Source organism: Rutilus rutilus, assembly GCF_951802725.1.
Source record: "Rutilus rutilus genome assembly, chromosome: 21".
NCBI classification, from domain to species: domain Eukaryota; kingdom Metazoa; phylum Chordata; class Actinopteri; order Cypriniformes; family Leuciscidae; genus Rutilus; species Rutilus rutilus.
This window is the reverse complement of record NC_140226.1, coordinates 33,385,814-33,406,399: the sequence shown is the minus strand read 5'-3', so window position 1 is coordinate 33,406,399 and position 20,586 is coordinate 33,385,814. Positions and strand designations below refer to the sequence as shown.

At 36.3% G+C, this 20,586-nt stretch overlaps 1 protein-coding gene across 1 annotated transcript in view; it reads left to right on the top strand.

Moving 5' to 3' along the window:
- Nucleotides 1-20,586, top strand: part of pak6 (p21 (RAC1) activated kinase 6) — a 42,418-nt gene that overhangs the window by 12,429 nt on the left and 9,403 nt on the right. Inside the window, exons 2-5 of the mRNA XM_084393583.1 lie at nucleotides 8,003-8,228; nucleotides 14,736-15,383; nucleotides 17,317-17,853; nucleotides 18,741-18,874. Coding sequence (XP_084249709.1) covers nucleotides 8,025-8,228; nucleotides 14,736-15,383; nucleotides 17,317-17,853; nucleotides 18,741-18,874 — 1,523 coding nt within the window. The 5' untranslated portion in view covers nucleotides 8,003-8,024. The remainder of the gene's footprint in view (nucleotides 1-8,002; nucleotides 8,229-14,735; nucleotides 15,384-17,316; nucleotides 17,854-18,740; nucleotides 18,875-20,586) is intronic.

Sequence of the window (20,586 nt, the reverse complement as noted above, 5' to 3'; positions counted from 1 at the left end):
ACACTCAGAGGATTTTATGCTCTCTCGAACTTGCATGAGAATGTGAAATGCTTCCCTGGGCACGAATAAGAACCTGAAAATAATCTACCTTTAAGAAGAATTTGACTTTTTCCAAGCACATAAACACGATGAGAAGACAAACAATCTAATAATTACATGAAGTTCAAAACGTAGAGGTTCGGGAGGAGCCTAAACATTCAGATCATCATTACGAGCACACTATATAAGCAGCGGACACCACGTCATCCCATTGACAAATTCTTCCGGAAGCCCTCCTCCTCCTCCACTAAATTATCTCTATCCTCTTATGCACAATTCCATCACTGGAGGGGGTTTAACTCGGAGCTAAAGCCGAGCCTCGGGTTCAAGGACAGCAAGCCAAGTTAGTTTACGATTAACCTTCAAGGTTGAATGGGCAGGCAAACTAGTGAACCGTCTATCTTTTCTATGACAACAGACAGATAATATGATAATTCTGTTCTCAACCTACAGTGATTTGGACTGATTGCAACATTGTATTTTCCCAGTTGAATCTGTTCAGGTCACTCCGTCCAGCCACTGCTCCATTTCAAACGCTGTCATCATATCAAATCTGGATTAAATGCTGTGACAGTGAAAACGGATTAGTCTTTTTGAAAGCTGATATTGCTGCTTTAGCTGCAGTATTTAAATGGATTATGATCCACATGGGATAAAGTCCTGGACAATATTAAGATAGATGCTTACAATGTGCTTTTCCTTAGATTAATGGATGAAGTAAGGCTGACAACAGCTTTTAATAATGAAATCTGATTTACCATTAATACCAAAGGACATGCAAAATCTGATTACATCTCGTTGGAGTTGAGCGTGTCATTGAGAAAGTTTTGAAACACTAGTTAGCTGAAGCAAACTCTCATGTTTGAAAATCCCGATCTGATTTCTCATGCATCCCAGCTTACAGGGAACGTTCCCGGCAAAGTTCCCTTAAAGTTCCGCTCAAACATTCTTCTATTAATGTTAAGAGAATGTTCATTCAAAGTTGTCTGGTCTTTAATAACAGCACAAAATGTCATTTATACATTGCTTTTCTGAAACGCTTTAAGGCCCTGATATACTCACGGCAAAGTGTTTTTTCCTTCTTCGCTTCGGGGGAAAAAAGAAGTTCAAAATACGTGAGCAGTGATATACTGTTAGTGAACATCCGGACGCCGTCCACACTGCTGAGAGAGTTTTGATGATGATATAGTTCCCAGTGTGTATACGGTTAGAAGATGGCTGTGTCTCATGTGACCATGTTATTTGTACACGCTGTGACTATACAAATCACAACATGTAAATAGGAAAATGTTGGCGTTATTTTGTCACTTATTGTGAGCAGTATGCTAGCTGGAGCCATTTACCTCCAGTCTTTGTGCTAAGCTAAGCTAGCGGTGGGTGCGTCAGAGAGTTACGGCACGCACGGAGATGAGATGGGTATGTATGGACTTATCTAACTCTGGGGGATACGGTGAATAAGCCAAAGTCCTTTAACAATATTAAACATAAATGAACTTGACGGACTGAACTGAAGAAATGAACCGAAGAAGATTTCCACAGAAAAGAAGGCGGAGCCTCAGAGCCACACCCACTTTTTACGTAATCGGACCAATGGTAGTTTGTAGGCATTTACCAGAGCAGAGTTCTCCAGAGAGTTAGCAAGACGTTTCGCTTGATTTTGTTCAAAATGACGTCACACCAGTTTGTTCTTTGATTTCACTTGAAGTATATCTGATGCCTTTTTTTTTTTTTAAATGTTACTACTAATAACATTGTCCATGTTTGCAGAATAACTTAAAGGGTTAGTTCACCCAAAAATGAAAACTCTGTCAGTAATTACTCTCCCTCATGTTGTTCAACCCCGTCAGACTTTCGTTCATCTTCAACACAAATTAAGATATTTTTGAGTAAATCTGAGAGCTGTCTCACTCCTCCATAGACTTCTAGGTGACCGAAACTTGCTGGCCCAGAAAATGTATTAAAGAGATTGTTAATATAGTCCAAGTGACTCCAGTGGCTCAATCTTAAGTTTATAAAGCGACGAGAATACTTTTTGTGCGCAAAAACAAACAAAAATAACGACTTTATTCCACTATTCATTTCCTTCTCTCTGGGCCTCGAGTTAGTTCACGTAGTGTGTTTTGGCTCACTATTGGCCGACACTGGTCATGTGTGTGATGCGTGTGACGTACAACACAGACGCGCTGCGCAAAAACACTACGTGAACTAACTCGAGGCCCAGAGAGAAGGAAATGAATAGTGGAATAAAGTCGTTATTTTTGTTTGTTTTTGCGCACAAAAAGTATTCTCGTCGCTTTATAAACTTAAGATTGAGCCACTGGAGTCACTTGGACTATATTAACAATCTCTTTAATACATTTTCTGGGCCAGCAAGTTTCGGTCACCTAGAAGTCTATGGAGGAGTGAAACATGGCTCAGATTTCATCAAAAATATCTTAATTTGTGTTGAAGATGAACGAAGGTCTGACGGGGTTGGAACAACATGAGGGAGAGTAATTACTGACAGAATTTTCATTTTTGGGTGAACTAACCCTTTAATTAGCTAAACAATTAGCTTAGAACATATTTTTGTTAGCTGGAATGCTAATCTGGCTGAGGTTTCAAAAGCGACAGCTTTGGTTTTGGATTACGTGACCATTAGCTGTAAAAGCAAAACAAAATCCATTTATAGGGACTCCCATATGTGTGCTGACTGTGTAAAGGGCTGTTTTCACCTGCCGTCAGGGATTATCCCATAAACCCAGTCTGACAAAACACATCAGGAGTAATACTGTGCTCGATCACATCTGTTCTGGTCTATTAAACATAAACGCTACGTGTTCAACACAGCTATCTTTGTTTTAAGGCTCAGACTGATAGATGAAGTCCCTGGATCCAGTTAACACACACAGATCAATATTCGCCCCGGGTCTTCATGCAAACAGAAACAGATAGTCTAGAGAAGCATTTATTCTCAAAGAATATCATAAATCAATTAAATGTGACCCTGGACCACAAAACCAGTCACATGGGTCAATTTTTTTTAAATTGAGAATTATACATAACATGAAAGCTGAATACATAATCTTTCCATTGACGTATGGTTTGACGTATAGGACAATATTTGGCTGAGATACAACTATTGAACATCTGGAATCTGAGGGAGCAAAAAAATCTAAACACTGAGAAAATCTCCTTTAAAGTTGTTCATTTATGTTCACGATTGTGTTGAATTCACTCACAGAAATACATGTTTTATATATTTACGGTAGGAAATGTACAAAATATCTTCATGGAACATGATCTTTACTGAATATCCTCATGATTTTTGGCATAAAAGAAATATAGATAATTTTGACCCATACATAAATAAACCTGTGCGACTCGTGACTGGTTTTGTGATCCAGGGTCACACATGGTGTTTATTGATATTGTCAGTTTGTAATAGACAGTGTGACTGCAGTTTATACATCATCTGCTTATTAAGAAAAAAAAGAGGAGAAATGTCAATTCTCAGAGTTTGCTCAGGAGTTTCTCAGTTATGTAAGACTAAAGTATCAATCTTGTCTCAGATGTTTCTCCTAAAATTCCTTGGGAAATAAAAATACACCAATGATTAGCGATAGAATGAATGTGGAGATCTTTTCTGAAACTCTTGAAGAGAGAAAGGCCGCCTTATGTTCATGCAAACTATATCAGCTTCATAATAGTTCTGTCAGATGTCACTAATTAAACAGCCAAACAGCCCCTCAGGTATTGGTTTAGTAAACTGACATCTGTCGTATTTGTAATGTGACCCATTTTTTCACATCAACTCTACATCTACATTTCTGTTTGATTGAATAACCCGTTTCACTCAGAAACGTCATATGTGAGCCTGGACCACAAAACCAGTCACATGGGTAATTTTTTTGAAATTGAGGTTAATACATCACCTGAAAGCTGAATAAATACGCTCTCCATTGATGTGTGGTGTGTTAGGATAGGACAATATTTGGTCGAGACACACCTATTGAACATCTGGAATCTGAGGGAGCAAAGAAATCTAAACATTGAGAAAATCTCCTTTAAAGTTGTTCATTTATGTTCACGATTGTGCTGCATTCACTCACAGAAATACATGTTTTATATATTTATGGTAGGAAATTTACTAAATATCTTCATGGAACATGATCTTTACTTAATATCCTCATGATTTCTGGCATAAAAGAAAAATCTATAATTTTGACCCATACAATGTATTGTTGGATATTGCCACAAATAAACCCGTGCGACTCGAGACTGGTGACGTGATCCAGGGTCACATATTGCAGATATAAAACGGGGCTGAATGATGTTGAAGTCAAGTCAAGGAGAGTCAGAGGTTGTTAGTGCTTTTGTCGATTTTCACACAAACCGTCTCATCTCTTCCCAGGCGTGTCGGGTCGATCTCCTCCAGGCTGAACGCTGTGTGTTTCTGCTCTGTTCAATCATCTAACAGGCTCCTAGGAAAACATGCTCTTTTTCAGGAGAAAAGGTTAAGACTTTTGCTGAAGACACTATATCTACAAACATCATGAGGAATACATTTTTCAGATGTAACCAGCTAACAGAAAATGTTCTCAGAACTTGTTCTGGCAATGTTAATAGAACGTTCGTTCAAAGTCTTTATTAATTAAATAAAGGCCTTTATTAATTAATTAAAGGCCTTTATTAATGTTTTCAAAATTGTTATTTATGCATCGTTCATGGAACGTTTTTTCTTAATCTTCATCTTAAGATTTTGGAACGTTCAGAGAACATTAAAAAGTAACGTTCCCATAATGTGTGAAGAATGATCAAATGTCGCATAAACAGAAAAAAAACACTTTTTAAACATTAAATAAACTGGATGTTTTGAATATTCAGAGGACATAAGTTTTCATAACTTAATGTGAACATTAGCAAAACGTTATTAGAACATATTTTTGATCATTTTACTATAAAAACACTCATAAAAGCTAAGTTTATTGAACTGCTAATACAACTTCCTTCATATTTTGACAAAATTATTAAATTAAATTATGACTGGTGCAAAAACTTTACTGACATTATAAGTGGAGGTTTTTTTTTTTATGTAGAAACGGTTTTCACTCAGAAATCGCTATAAATCTCACAAATAATTACGAAGAAACGAAAAGTAGCACATTAAATTAAACATGAAATTTTATAGGAGAAAGACTGACATTTTCTTGTAAAATGCACCCCAATAATCTCCACAGTGTTCATAACAAAAGTAATGAACCCCTTTAAATGCAATGAATTATTAAATCCTTTTAAAATGACCAAAAGATTAATTACCTGAACTAAACTAGAAACTTAAAATGATATAAGATATACAAGGTCAGTCACCGTCCTTGCCTTTCCTCAGCAGCAAGAAGACAATGGATGTTTTCCTGAACATCAGAGAGGGGGAGAGAGAGAGAGAGAGAGAGAGAGAGAGAGAGAGAGAGAGAGAGAGAGAGAGAGAGAGAGAGAGAGAGAGAGAGAGAGAGAGAGAGAGAGAGCAGTCCTTCAGTGTGATGGGAGGTCAGCTTCTTTCTTTTCTTTTATCAAGTTAATGCTCTTTGAACCCAAAGGCACGGGCCAGAGGCCTTCATCGTTCCCTGTCTGTCATTTAAAGGGCAGGCAGAATGAGTAAGCCCTAATTGAGCAGATATACTTCATTTCACATGCGAGCATACACACACACACACACACACACACACGGCTGCCGATAGCTGTGTTCTCAAGCACAAAATATCCTTCGATGTACAGGAGGAGCAGACAAAAGAAGATGCGCATGTCAGAGATAAAGTTCTCTTTGCTGATTAAAAATGCTGACAGTGAATCAGTAGATATGTCTCTGTTGGACTTTCTATTTTAAGAACTAAGATGACTTGATATTTCTTTTGCTTTAAGGCAATGCAACACATTTCAGTCAGCTTTAATGCAACAAAAAGAACAAAAATAGAAATGCATAAAAGCATATTCTTTGGTATAATTGAAAAACAACCCAACACATTTCACTTTCAATAGATTTTTGTTTCATGGTACTAGTATTGTATTCTTTGGAGTAATCATAAATTAATATAGTAATCATTCAGAGACATGTATGCATATGAAGTATCATAGTATTATGCAATAATGTAATCATGGGTATCCCCACAAGTGTTGTTTTCTTCAGAGTCTGGATCCAAAATTCTGGCAAATGATAGAATAATATAGTGATTTGCATCTATATTCATTTAAAAAAAAATACTTTACTTTTAACGTTTACTTTATGGTACTTGTTTTAATGCATTATATATTGTCATAAATAATTATATTTGCTGATTCCTTGTTATATCTGAAATTGGTTGTTTGAAAGTGTGATGTGTTTTCATGCATCATATTTTCCGTGTAACTACGAATAATTATAAATCACCTATTAAAAGTAACTTGGCTCTTCAAATAAAGATGGTATCAATTACATCGTTGCACCAGTAGGTGGCGACAAGACTGTTAAAAATGTGTTTGTCATTAAATCATTCATTCAAGAGATTTGTTCAAAACACTGATCCATGCAGTCATGAAACAAGTGAAGTATTTATGAGTGAGTCATTGAATCATTCATTCAAGAATTTGTTCAAAAATGCTGATTAATCCAGTAATAAACCAAGTGAAGTATTTATGAGTGAGTCATTGAATCATTGATTCAAGAGATTCGTTCAAAAACGCTGATTCATCCAGTAATGAGACAAGTGAAGTATTTATGAGTGAGTCATTGAATCATTCATTCAAGAGATTTGTTGAAAAACGCTGATTCATCCAGTAATGAAACAAGTGAAGTATTTATGAGTGAGTCATTGAATCATTGATTCAAGAGATTCCTTCAAAAACGCTGATTCATCCAGTAATGATACAAGTGAAGTATTTATGAGTGAGTCATTGAATCATTGATTCAAGAGATTCCTTCAAAAACGCTGATTCATCCAGTAATGAGACAAGTGAAGTATTTATGAGTGAGTCATTGAATCATTCATTCAAGAGATTTGTTGAAAAACGCTGATTCATCCAGTAATGAGACAAGTGAAGTATTTATGAGTGAGTCATTGAATCATTCATTCAAGAGATTTGTTCAAAACACTGATCCATGCAGCCATGAAACAAGTGAAGTATTTATGAGTGAGTCATTGAATCATTCATTCAAGAATTTGTTCAAAAATGCTGAATAATCCAGTAATAAAACAAGTGAAGTATTTATGAGTGAGTCATTGAATCATTAATTCAAGAGATTCGTTCAAAAACGCTGATTCATCCAGTAATGAGACAAGTGAAGTATTTATGAGTGAGTCATTGAATCATTCATTCAAGAGATTTGTTCAAAACACTGATCCATGCAGTCATGAAACAAGTGAAGTATTTATGAGTGAGTCATTGAATCATTCATTCAAGAATTTGTTCAAAAATGCTGAATAATCCAGTAATAAAACAAGTGAAGTATTTATGAGTGAGTCATTGAATCATTGATTCAAGAGATTTGTTGAAAAACGCTGATTCATCCAGTAATGAAACAAGTGAAGTATTTATGAGTGAGTCATTGAATCATTAATTCAAGAGATTCGTTCAAAAACGCTGATTCATCCAGTAATGAAACAAGTGAAGTATTTATGAGTGAGTCATTGAATCATTCATTCAAGAGATTCATTCAAAAACACTGATTCATCTGGCAATGAAACAAGTGAAGTATTTATGAGTGAGTCATTGAATCATTCACCATTCAAAATAATTCTATATATCTTAAATAGATTGCAGAACTTAGCATTTTGTCAAAACCTCTAGTACATGATGTGTTATTTTGTTTAGTTGTCTGTTCAGAATCGTGGGGAAATCATGATCTCTATTTTAAACAAAAAAATCGTGATTCAATTTCTCCAGAATAATGCAGCTCTAGTGTTAACTAATTAGTTTTTTCCTTTTTCTTCATATTTCTGTGTTTTGAAAGGTCTCTGCTGTAGTATCTGACAATGTTTCGCAAAAAGAAGAAGAAGAGGCCGGAGATTTCGGCACCGAAGAACTTTGAGCATCGTGTTCATACGTCTTTCGACGCAAAGCGAGGGGTCTTCGTCGGCCTTCCCACACAATGGCAGAGTTTAATAGAAAACCTCCGGAGACCCAAGCCAATGGTGGACCCGTCCAGGATAACACCGGTGGAGCTCAAACCAAAGAAGGTCAGAATTACATCTCTTACGTTAAGAAATATCCCACAATGCACCATTTCAGTTCACTTTCATTTGATTGGAAAACCATCCGTACCGCCTCAGCAACTGCATAGGAAAACATTGAGAGCCTGGGCCAACAGATGTGTATAACTCTTATTATTTAGGTTCTTTCAACTATTGTCTTAAAAAAACGGTCCTTAGTAACACTACTCTGTTTCGTCAATTTGAATGGGTTCGTTCACTAAATGCAAAATGTTTCATTCAGCCAATAAATTCATCAAGGCAACTGGTTTATTCAGCAAATTTTCAATTAGTATTGTAATTTACCAATAGCTATTTTATACATTTAATCTATCTTAGTTTCTGATTCAAAACCTTTGTGAATCATTTGTTTCGAACCAGTGATTTGGAGCGCGATGATTTCAGTAAACGAGACTTTGTTTCATCATAACTGTTTTGAAATCACAATGGTTCGCTGTTGAAATGCATTATATATTGTCATAAATAATTATATTTGCTGATTCCTTGTTATATCTGACATTGGTTGTTTGAAAGTGTGATGTGTTTTAATTAGTGCTGTCAATCGATTAAAAACTTTAACTAGATTAATCACACATTTTTTCTGTGATTAATCGCAATTAATCGCAATAAAAAAAGAAATGTTTTTGTACGTTTTTAATATATTTTATAATGTAATAATTTCACAGTTAATCAAATTAATGTAGAAACAACATAAAGACAGTATATTTTAAATAATTTTTTAATGGCATCTTTTTATGAATGAAGGCCAGTATTACTGATATTAATACAGCTACTGATTTTTTTTTTTTTTTTACATTTATTAGGCTTCAAAAATATAACACTTTTTAATTTAAGTGAACTTAAAACAATGCTAACATAAACCCATAATAAATGTCATATTTATTCGTGCCCTTCCTGTCTTAACAGTTAGGAAATATACTGTAATAAAGTTATCAAAGTTATATGCAGTCTGCACTGCATAAACTATAAATTAAATAGTTAATCCTTATTAAAGCTACAAAAGTTATTTAGTCAACAGCAGTGAGTCATTTTCTCTGTTCCCTTTGTTCTTTTAACTTTACTGACAGGAAGCTTTATTGGCTGCTGTCCCTTTAAGAGCAGACAGACACGCGGATCTCACCGTTTATATACCGTACTGTCTATGGATCTCACACGCGCGCCTCATTCTCTCGCAACTCTTCGTTCATTTTAGACTTTATATAAATCATTTAAGACTGCTCTTATGAGGATAATCGACAAAACTGACATTTTGGGATTGTTATTGTTAGTTCAAGCGCGAAAGAGAACTGGATTCTGGCGCCCTGTCTATGCATTGTGTGTGTGTGTGTGTCACATAAAGACATTCATTCACAGACAGCGCTTTCTCTTTTGTCTTGCCGCGCTTGAAATGTTTAAAAGCATTTAAATGAATAAGAGCGTGATCATATAATGTAAAGCTAGCCAACGGATGGCAGAAAAGACGGATGCTGCGTTAATTGCGTTAAATATTTTAACACGTTAAACCAGACAAAAATTAATCGCATGCGTTAACGCGTTAACGTTGACAGCACTAGTTTTAATGCATCATATTTTCTGTGTAACAACGAATAGAAGTATTATAAGGTATTATAATTATAAATCACCTTTTGTAAGTAACTTGACTCTTCAAATAAAGATGGTATAAATTACATCGTTACACCAGTAGGTGGCGACAAGAGACTTAAAAATGGGTTTGTCATTGAATCATTCATTCAAGAGATTCGTTCAAAAACACTGATTCTTCCAGTAATGAAACAAGTGAAGTCTTTATGAGTGAGTCATTGAATCATTAACTCAAGAGATTCGTTCAAAAACACTGATTCATCCAGTAATAAAACAAGTATTTATGAGTGAGTCATTGAATCATTGATTCAAGAGATTCGTTCAAAAACGCTGATTCATCCAGTAATAAAACAAGTGAAGTATTTATGAGTGAGTCATTGAATCATTGATTCAAGAGATTCGTTCAAAAACACTGATTCATCCAGTAATGAAACAAGTATTTATGAGTGAGTCATTGAATCATTGATTCAAGAGATTTGTTCAAAACACTGATTCATCCAGTAATGAAACATGTATTTATGAGTGAGTCATTGAATCATTGATTCAAGAGATTCGTTCAAAAACGCTGATTCATCCAGTAATAAAACAAGTGAAGTATTTATGAGTGAGTCATTGAATCATTCATTCAAGAGATTTGTTCATTCATCCGTGAATCCATAAACCAGCGTCTATATGGATTTGACCTGATCTCAGATCTTTTTTTTATAAATTTGTAGACATTTTAATGACACATTTGTGTAAGAGCTGTAATTAAAAGTCTCGTACTGGGCTGATTAACCAAGCTCTCCATAAAATTTTTTATAATAAAACAAGCCCTACAATTTAATAAAATAACACATATAATAAAGACACTTGATATTTAATGGCATCAGATGATTTGTTAATTGCATTTAATAGTGTTTTTATGCATGTTTGGGCTCGAGCTCGAGCAAACTTGAGCTTGGGAAAGGCGCTTTATAAATAAAACACTATTATTATTATTATTATTATATATTATTATTATTTTTGCTGTATTTACACTGTTCTGACCAGCAGGTCAAGCAATTGATTCAAAGGTTCAAAAAGCTTCATTTCTGAAGACACATTCACTTTACAAAGCAGAGATATCTGGGGTGAAGTGTTCAAACCTCAACACTTGACACACAAACCTCAAGAATGCTAACAATCAACAAAAGTACAAAGATGAGCTCTTAATATCACAACACAACAGATAACTAACAATAACGTCAGCAAACAGCGAAACAATAATCCTATATAACACAAACCGTGTAATTTATGAATCCTGCAATGCATGCTGGGAACTCACAAACCATTAACATCTCAGCAATATTGTTAAAATTAAAAGTCTTTGTTAAGAGACTAACCGTTTTTAATGCACATGACCTGTAAATGTATGATTATTCCAACACCCTCCTCAATCTGTCGGCAAAGCATCTTCATTGGTTCCAGTTTGGGCTCACTTGGGACGAGGCTTGAATTTAAGTAGAGAATGCAGGTCTTAATCTTATTTCAGAGACTTGCTTTCCAGGCTTTGCGGCGGTGCGTTTCCCCTCGAGGGACGGTAACGGCGCTCAGAAACACATGTTTTTTCCTCTGTCACATTGGCTTCTTATCTATCACAGGCCTCAACTAACAGCCCTGCTGTGAACACCGATTCAGTGCGCCGAATCCTCGGAGGGAGAAAAGATTTATTACCTCACGCTGGCAATTAATAATGATGCATGCGGGCCGCCACCGCAGCGAGACTCAGGCGGAAAAACTGCAACTCTGAGCAAAAGAGCCAAGCTCTCTAACATCTGAAGATCTCTGCTCTTCTGTGCATGAACATATGCTTACACAGAGCTCTGAATTACTTCATGAATGTGATCTCAGAGTGTTTGATGGCAAAATCAAATGCATTTTGAATGAATGATTTCCAAAAGATGCATTTACTTGAAAAGCAAAATTACTTAAAGTCCCCCTGTGGTGAAAATTAAGCTTTTAATGATGTTTATATGTCTATGTGGAGTTTTTAATACGCTTTAAGACAAAGCATGTGTAAATTCATAAGTCGACACCATTGCTGAGTATTTCCTCCTTAAAACTGCAGTGAACCAAAGACAGTCTCAAAAACACGCTTTGAAATCGCTGATGTTTCTGACGTCACAAACTACCTTGTAACCAATCAGATTTTGGTGATCAAAGATGAGTTTAAAGGGATAAAATGATTGACTACAGGGGGAATTTAAGATATTAACTTGTTTTCTGCAAAAATGCACCAAAATGAAGTGAGTTCATGCTTTAAACAAAGTTTTCACTTTTCCCATTTTGGTCAATTTTTCAGAAAACAAACAAGACGAAACTAGATATCTTTATGTTTAGATATTTGTACTGAAAAAAACAAGACAAAAATACTAAATGGGAAGCTCAAGTTATCAAAATGGGCTGTGCACCTTCATTTGTGGATGTTGTTAGCCATCAGTTGTCCTTTCTCTTCTCTTTCTCTCATTTTCTCTCTCCGTCTGTTGTTGAATGTGTGCCCCGTCCTGAGCTCGTGTCACTTCTGTCAAAACCTCTGTGAATAAAGCACACGGCAGCTGTCAGTAAATACTGCAAATATAAAATACAGACATTTGAATGTCATGTCTTTTCTAAGAAGTGTAAGCATTGTGTCCTCAATATATAATTTATTGGGTCATTGTTAGGAAGCAGTGCCATTTGGGCCTGCCTTTGTTATAAAGTGTTTTTGTTTTGTTATTCATTTTTTTTCATTACAATAAAAAAGTGAGCTGCAAAAATGGCATTTCTGCAAACCGGACTGACAAATGGAAATAATTTGTATTTTTTCCTTTCACATTTTTTGCTGTTCACATTCATCACAGCTTATGTGTTCAAAATGTTTTTACTTTGCTTTGGTCTTTATTTTCAAGAAAAAAAAATCTGTCCATCATTTAGAAATTACATTTTTGCAGCTCTTTCTTTTTTTTAATTCTAATGGGAAATAAACAGCAACAAAACCAGCGTAACGTGCGAGTTACGTAATCAGATTACCTTTTCAAGTAAGTAGTAAAGTAACATTACTTTTGAATTTACAACAAAATATCCGAGTTATAAGTAACGCAAATTACTTTGTTTTCCTATTTATTGACTGACAGCTTTCCTGTCCACATGTTGAGAGACGTTGAGGCGTTGTGTGAAAACATTATGGTTATTGTAGTTATAGACTATGACTTTACACGACACCGTTTTCAACTAAAAACGTAAAACTTTTTATACGTTTTTATAATGTGAGCAGGCATTTACTCATCTCACTTACACAAAAACAGATTTAGTATTCCTCAAAATAAATAAAAACTCAGAATATGACGCAAACCTGCAGTAATTAAGTAGGTTAAATAATACAAATATACTTTATGTATTTAATCTCACTTTATTTACCTGTGTCTTTGCTGCTGACATTGATGATCCAATTGAACCATATGAAACACACATCAAATTTGTGTTTCATGCGATGTCCTATTGTTCTGTGATCCAGAGTGGCAGCACAGCTGAAAGGTTTGTTTGAGCGGCGCCCTCTGCTGTACAGGTGTGAATCTGCACTTCCTTCAGCCTGAGGCGTATTCATTTCACTTTTGGTGTGAAAGGACCTTTACATTTGCCAAAAACAGAACACCAGGCACAAGAAGAGTTTCTTTCCTCAGGCCATCTACCTCATGAACAGTTAAATGCCCCACTGGGCAATAATCATGTGCAATACACAACACTATTTATACTTATATTTATTTAGCATACCATACCTCTTATTCACATTCCCTTGCATCTGTATATAACATACCTGTACATTGTCTATTTAGAATTTTGTGTATTTTTATGTAAATGTGTTTTTATTATCGGTGTTTTGTCGCTGTCATTCTGTCTGTGCACTGGAAGCTTCTGTCACCAAGACAAATTCCTTGTGTGTGTAAGCATACTTTGTAATAAAGCTCATTCGGATTCTGATTAAAAAACAAAAAAGCAAGCCCAGCCCAGGTGAGAAAAAGTAACACAAAAGTAACGTAACACTGCTTTCCATAAAAAAGTATCTAAGTAACCCAATTAGTTACTTTTTTAGGGAGTAACACAATATTGTAATGCATTACCTTTGAAGTCCCCCTGTAGTCAATCATTTTATCCCTTAAAACACCAAAATGACATATTTTTCCTTGAAAAAAAATTATTCGTGCCTTAAAATATCCTGAATGTAACTCGACACCCTTGCCTCATTTAGTATTCGCGGTTCTATGAATATGCAAATGAGCCCCGCCTCCACTCACTCACTCAGCTCAGAGATCCACTGGTTGACGATCACACGTTGATCTGATTGGTTACAAGGTAGTTTGTGACGTCAGAAACACCAGCGATTTCAAAGCGTGTTTTTGAGACTGTCTTTGGTTCACTGCAGTTTTAAGGAGGAAATACTCAGCAATGGTGTCGACTTATGAATTTACACATGCTTTGTCTTAAAGCATATTAAAAACTCCACATAGACATATACACAACATTAAAAGCTTGATTTTCACCACAGGGGGACTTTAAAAGTAACTTTCCCCAACACTGAAAAAAACAACAACTTTATAACAATAATTTATTAATAAGCAGATATACTGTACATTCATATCATCCGTAAATGAAGACAAAATCATCAAAAATGAACAAAACAGGCTCTTTGCTTTGTTCTTTATTTGCAAGAACAGAAATCCTCAGATAGCTCAGACGAGTCATTCAGTGTTTCTCAAACACAAATCAGCCAGAAATAGGCTCCTCAGGGTAAAGTGTGATTTTGAGTTCATCCGCACCCAGGTGAATTCACACGCTCTTTAAATAGCGCCGCGTTTCACTTCGCATTAATCATAAACCGCCTCCCCTCTTCCCCAGACCATCGTGCGAGGCACCATGATCGGCCACGGAGACTACATCTCAGCCATGCTGTCCGACATGAGCCGGCTGTCCGTCACCAGCTCCAACTCCCTGCGCAAGAGCAGCCCGTCGGCACGCAAGAGAGCGCAGTCGCTCGGCCGTCTGGGCGAAGTGAACGAGGCCGACGCCTATCAGTATGAAGGACTGGACGAAGCCGAATCGCACTGGGGCGACAAGTCGCGAAACATCCACAGCGAGAGCAGCACGCCGTACATGGGCTTGAAGAAGAGCGTCACGCTTCAGCCCAACGGCGTCCTTCCCAGGGCCAAATCCACTTATGAGGTTAGCATGAGCATTTTGGAAGGGGCTCCACCCCATCCCACCCTCCCTGCGCCTCCACCGCCCCCATTCCCCGTCCCTCCACCGCCCCGATCCATGTATCTCGGTGGAGACATCGGGAGCCCCACTGAGAGGCTCATGATGAGACGAGAGTTTCCCATCGTGTTCGCACACAACCACAGGCCCATGACCTGTTTCTACAGCCCCACGATGCCCATGCAGCATCCGCACGGAGACGGTCTCACGCCGGACATGAGGAGCGCTAACAGACTGCTGGTCCACCCGCAAAACAGCCCTGGGAGACCCTACTCCTCATATGACCTGAAGGTAAACACAAGTCTGACATATATATATATGTATAGGAATTTAACATAGGGGTGTACTAACTTATGCACCATGTATTTTAAGGAAGAACATTTATTTATTTACGATACATTATTCATTCACAAAGAAAATTGGTGTCCTTAAAGGTTGGATTTTTCCTAATTTTTTAAATTAAGGCATTAAGTTCAATTTCCAAAATATGATTTTTTATTCCTCTTTTTAGTCAACTTTAGCATGGGTGTATTAACTTATGCATTGCACTGTATGTAAGTTCTGTGACCCTTTCCAGTTTAGTCTAACGTAGTATATGTATTTTTATTTATTTTTATATAGTAGTCAACATTTGAAGTGAATCAAAACCTTTCAACCTTTTTTGTCTTAGGACAACTTTGATGAACTTTTTATGATCCATTTCAAATGTTGACTATATAGATATTGAGATATAGAGTAGAAGAGAAGAGAAGAGAAAGTGTTAGTATTAATGAATCAAGTGTTGTTCAGGATTTGTTAGGGTGTATTTTTATCAATTCTGTCACAATTTCCGCCATGGAATGTTCATTTAGAGTTCTGAGTTTACATCTCGCAAATCTGTAATTTTTCCTTTATCGTTCAAATCAGCGGTAAGAACCCGAACTCCATCAGGTGACGAAAAACCTTGGGAGAAACCAGGTTCAGTCGGGGGGGCCAGTTCTCCTCTGGCCAAATTACAATGGAACATGGAATTCTGTGTTTTTCCCGACTGTTTGACCTGACCACATACACATGCAGAGCTCTGAGAAAAAAGTCCAAATTGTGAGATATAAACTCAGAAAATCAGAAGTCAGAGTTTTTATATTGTTATTCTGTGGCAGAAACAAGCTTCCATACTCCTTTTAAAGACTTTACCTCATTAAAATGGTGAACATGCAATTGCTTGTTTTGTATAAAAATACACCCTAACAAATCAAAACTTACTGAATTTGTTGAAAATTAAATGTTGTTGATGTGTGAATGAATTTGTGTATAATCTGATATTACTATAGAAATGTCTTTTTTTATTATAATGAAAACAAATCAAACCAAAAAAAAAAACTTAAAACAATGAATGAAAAAATATATACCTTCATATAAATATGCATCTCATCCATGTGTCTCTATGCTCACCATGGCTGCCTTTACAGTATTTGATCAAAAATACAGTAAAAGCTGAAATATTATTACAATTTAAAGTAACTGTTTTCTATGTGAATATGTGTTCAAATGTAATTTATCCCTGTGCATTTTCAGCATCATTACTCCAGTCTTCAGTGTCACATGATCCTTCACAAATCATTCTAATATGAGGATTTGCTCTGATTTAATTCAAAAGATATTTAAAAAATAAAAATAATAATTTTATTCAGCAAGGAATAGGGATGCACGACATATCGACCACCATATCGGTATTGGCCGATATATGTTAATTTTTAATGTTATCGTTATCGGCCCGATAAGAAAATTTGCCCGGTATTATTTCAGCTGAGACACTTCAGATTCGCATGATGTCCGCCATGATGGATTTAAAATGCTTGAAATATGATTTGAATCACTTCAAAAAGGAAAATACAGTAAAGGCAAGTCTGTCATATCGGCTACATAAAATCATAATAAGAACATTATAATTGTGTGTTTGGGTTATGGATTTTAATGGTGAGACTTGTGTTTTTGTAATCAGGCTCTCAAAAGTTATAACAAAAGTATAGCAATTTGGATTTAGATTTTTCGGGCCAATATATCGGTTATCGGATTTCAAATATAAAGAATTATCGGTTATCAGTATCGGTCAAAATGTTCATATCGGTGCTTACCTAGTCACTTTGTAAAGCGTTTGTCGGACGAATGCATGTTAATGAGCAAAGCAGGATAAAGCAGAAGCTGACTTCTATTTGTGGTTGTGTTTCCCTCGTCCATGACCCAGGCCGACGCAGCCATGAGACACCAGCCGGGATACTTGCACAGCGGCACCAGCAGTCCTCTCATGAGCGGCAGCCGGCCACACAAAACCGTCCGTTCCTCCTCCAGCTACACCATCGGACTCTCCCCCAACATCAGTTATCGGCCAAGCGGTCCAGACCCCTTCATGAGGCACTCGGGCTGCCCGAACCCAGGCCTTTACCCCAGACAGGACAGTCCGTCGCAGCCCCGACCGTCTCCCACCGGCTCCCTGGCCAACAGTCCTCCGGGAACCTGTTCTCCCGCGTTCCGGCCGCCGCTACACCCCTCGCCCCGCCCGCCCCCCGACCCTCCTAAAGTCACGCACGAGCAGTTCAAGGCCGCGCTGCAGATGGTGGTGGATAAAGGCGACCCGCGCTCGTACCTGGAGAACTTCGTGAAGATCGGAGAGGGGTCCACGGGTGTGGTGTGCATCGCCCGCGAGAAACACAGCGGACGCGTGGTGGCCGTCAAGATGATGGACCTCAGGAGACAACAGCGCAGAGAACTGCTCTTCAACGAGGTGAAACAAAGATCATTATAACGAGTCATATAGATCCCGAGCACACACGGAAAACATAACCAATCAAAAAATGTAGGAATTCGGGAAGCTCTCTGATTGGTGGATCACATCACAATTCTACCCTTACAGTATATTTAAAGTCCCCCTGTAGTCAATCATTGTATCCCTTAAAAATCATCTTTGATCATCAAAATTACATATTTAAAAGTTTTTTACCTTGAAAAAAAATCGTCATGCCTTAAAATATCTTGAATGTAACTCGACACCCTTGCCTCATTTAGTATTCGCGGTTCTATGAATATGCAAATGAGCCCCGCCTCCACTCACTCACTCAGCTCAGAGATCCACTGGTTGACGTTCACACGTTGATCTGATTGGTTACAAGGTAGTTTGTGACGTCAGAAACACCAGCGATTTCAAAGCGTGTTTTTGAGACTGTCTTTGGTTCACTGCAGTTTTAAGGAGGAAATACTCTTTATTTAAATACTTTGTTTGTTTGGTTCTTGGTAATCTATTTGCAATCTGTGTGTTTCGTGAGACACAAATAACTTTTGTGTTATGAATTCATCAAGTGCACCATCACACGGAGAGCAAGACTGTGCTCTTGAATAACTGAATAACATAGGCTTATTAAGTGTTGTTGGATGCAAATATGTGGGCAGAAACATAAATTGGTATAGAATGTATATAATAAAAAACAACCTCAATATTGATTTGATTTAAATGCAAATATTTACATTTACTGTCTATGAAAATTCCATTGAATGGCCATTTATGAGTATCTTGTTATAATGCATCACAAAGTAAAATAAAAGCATAACTGATCTGACGATGTTGTTGATTTGACAGTGTTCTGCATTGATCAGACTGTGGGTCTGTGTTCACAGGTGGTGATTATGAGGGATTACCAGCACAGGAACGTGGTGGAGATGTTTAAGAGCGCTCTGGTGGAGGAGGAACTCTGGGTAATCATGGAGTATCTGCAGGGAGGAGCTCTAACAAACATCGTGTCTGAAACCAGGTGTGAAAGCTGAACGCTTACATAAAAGTAATAAAAGAAAAGTGGATTTCTTAGATGATTGAGGTCAGAAGCATTCACAAGCAATATGCTTAACCATGGGTGATTGATATGATATGATATATGATATTATATAATAATTTGCAACCAGTTATTGGTTAAAAGATTGTGTAGACAGAAAACATGCAATGATGAATCATTCACAATAAGACGAGGAACATGATCATACTGCAAAAAAATATTTTCTTACTTAATATTTTTGTCTTGTTTCCAGTCCAAATATCAAAAAATTCTTAAATCAAGAAGCATTTACTAGAGAAGTAAAATGACATAAGAAATTCTATCTTGTTTTCTAATAATAATAAAAAGAAAATCAAAATTAAGTGAGTTTTTGCTTGAAACAAGCAAAATTATCTGCCAATGGAGTAAGAAGTAAATGGAGTAATGGAGTTTTGAATTGATAATTGATAATTTTGCTTGTTTAAAAACTTGTTTAAAACTCAATTAATTTTTTATTTTTTTTATTTTAGAAAACATGATCTAATTTCTAATGTCATTATACTTATCTGGTAAATGCTTCTTGATTTAAGATTTTTAGATATTTGGACTAGAAACTAGACAAAAATACTAAGTAAGAAAAGCATGTTTTGCAGTGTAGAGTTTCTAATGTTTTAATGTGGATTCAGAGAACTGTGATTGTGATTGTGATTGAGGATGAGCACGAGATAAGCTCGGGTTGTAGTTCCTGCAAACACTAATCCCATGTTGTATTATTGTAGTGTTTTCTTCAAACCACAAGAGGGTGATGTACAGTAACTCAGTGTTCTGCTGTGTGTCTCCTGCATGTGTTCAGACTTTACTCAGATGAGCAGATGCTGGGATGACATGGCAGGGGAATCTGATTAGTGGTTTAATTAGTTTGGTAAATGCATCTCTCTCTTTGTCTGATGAAGGACTAGATTTACATGAGTCCACACACACACACACACACACGCATTGCAGAAGGACGAGATCTGACCTGAGCGGAGAGCATCGAGCGGGACGTGTTTGCAAACATGATTGATTTTGCACACAGTGCCAGAGGACAGAAGACATCTGAGAGCAGAGCAGATTCAGTTCAGTTTAGCAGCGTTCCTGTTCAACATTAGCCAGTTTGAAAAGCAATTATTTGACATGAACAAATTGATAAGCCTGCGTTTCAAAAAGGTATTTTTCTAGACAAACAAAATCTGTATTTACAAATCTATATATCAATAATATGCAACTAATAATAATAATAATAATTTAAAGAAAACATTCCTTTACAGCAGGCTAAACCTAATAGCATAAATATACAAAAGTTTATTAGTCAACAAATTAAATGGACTAAATAATATATATATATATATATATATATATATATATAAAATAAAATAGTTTTCAAGCTTATTTGAAGACTTTTTGTTTGACAAGCAATTATATGACATGAATAAATCAATAAGTGCATCTCAAAAAGTTTTTTCTAGACAAACAAAATCTGTTTTTAAACTATAAATAAAATTAAAATAATAATAATAATAAATTAACCAAACATTCCTTAAACCTAATGTCATAAATATACCCCAAAAATTCGTTTTTAATTAGTCAACAAATTAAATGGGTTAAATAAAGTAAATTATAAAATAACTGATTTTCAAGACATTTTGTTTGACAAGCAATTATATGACATGAATAAA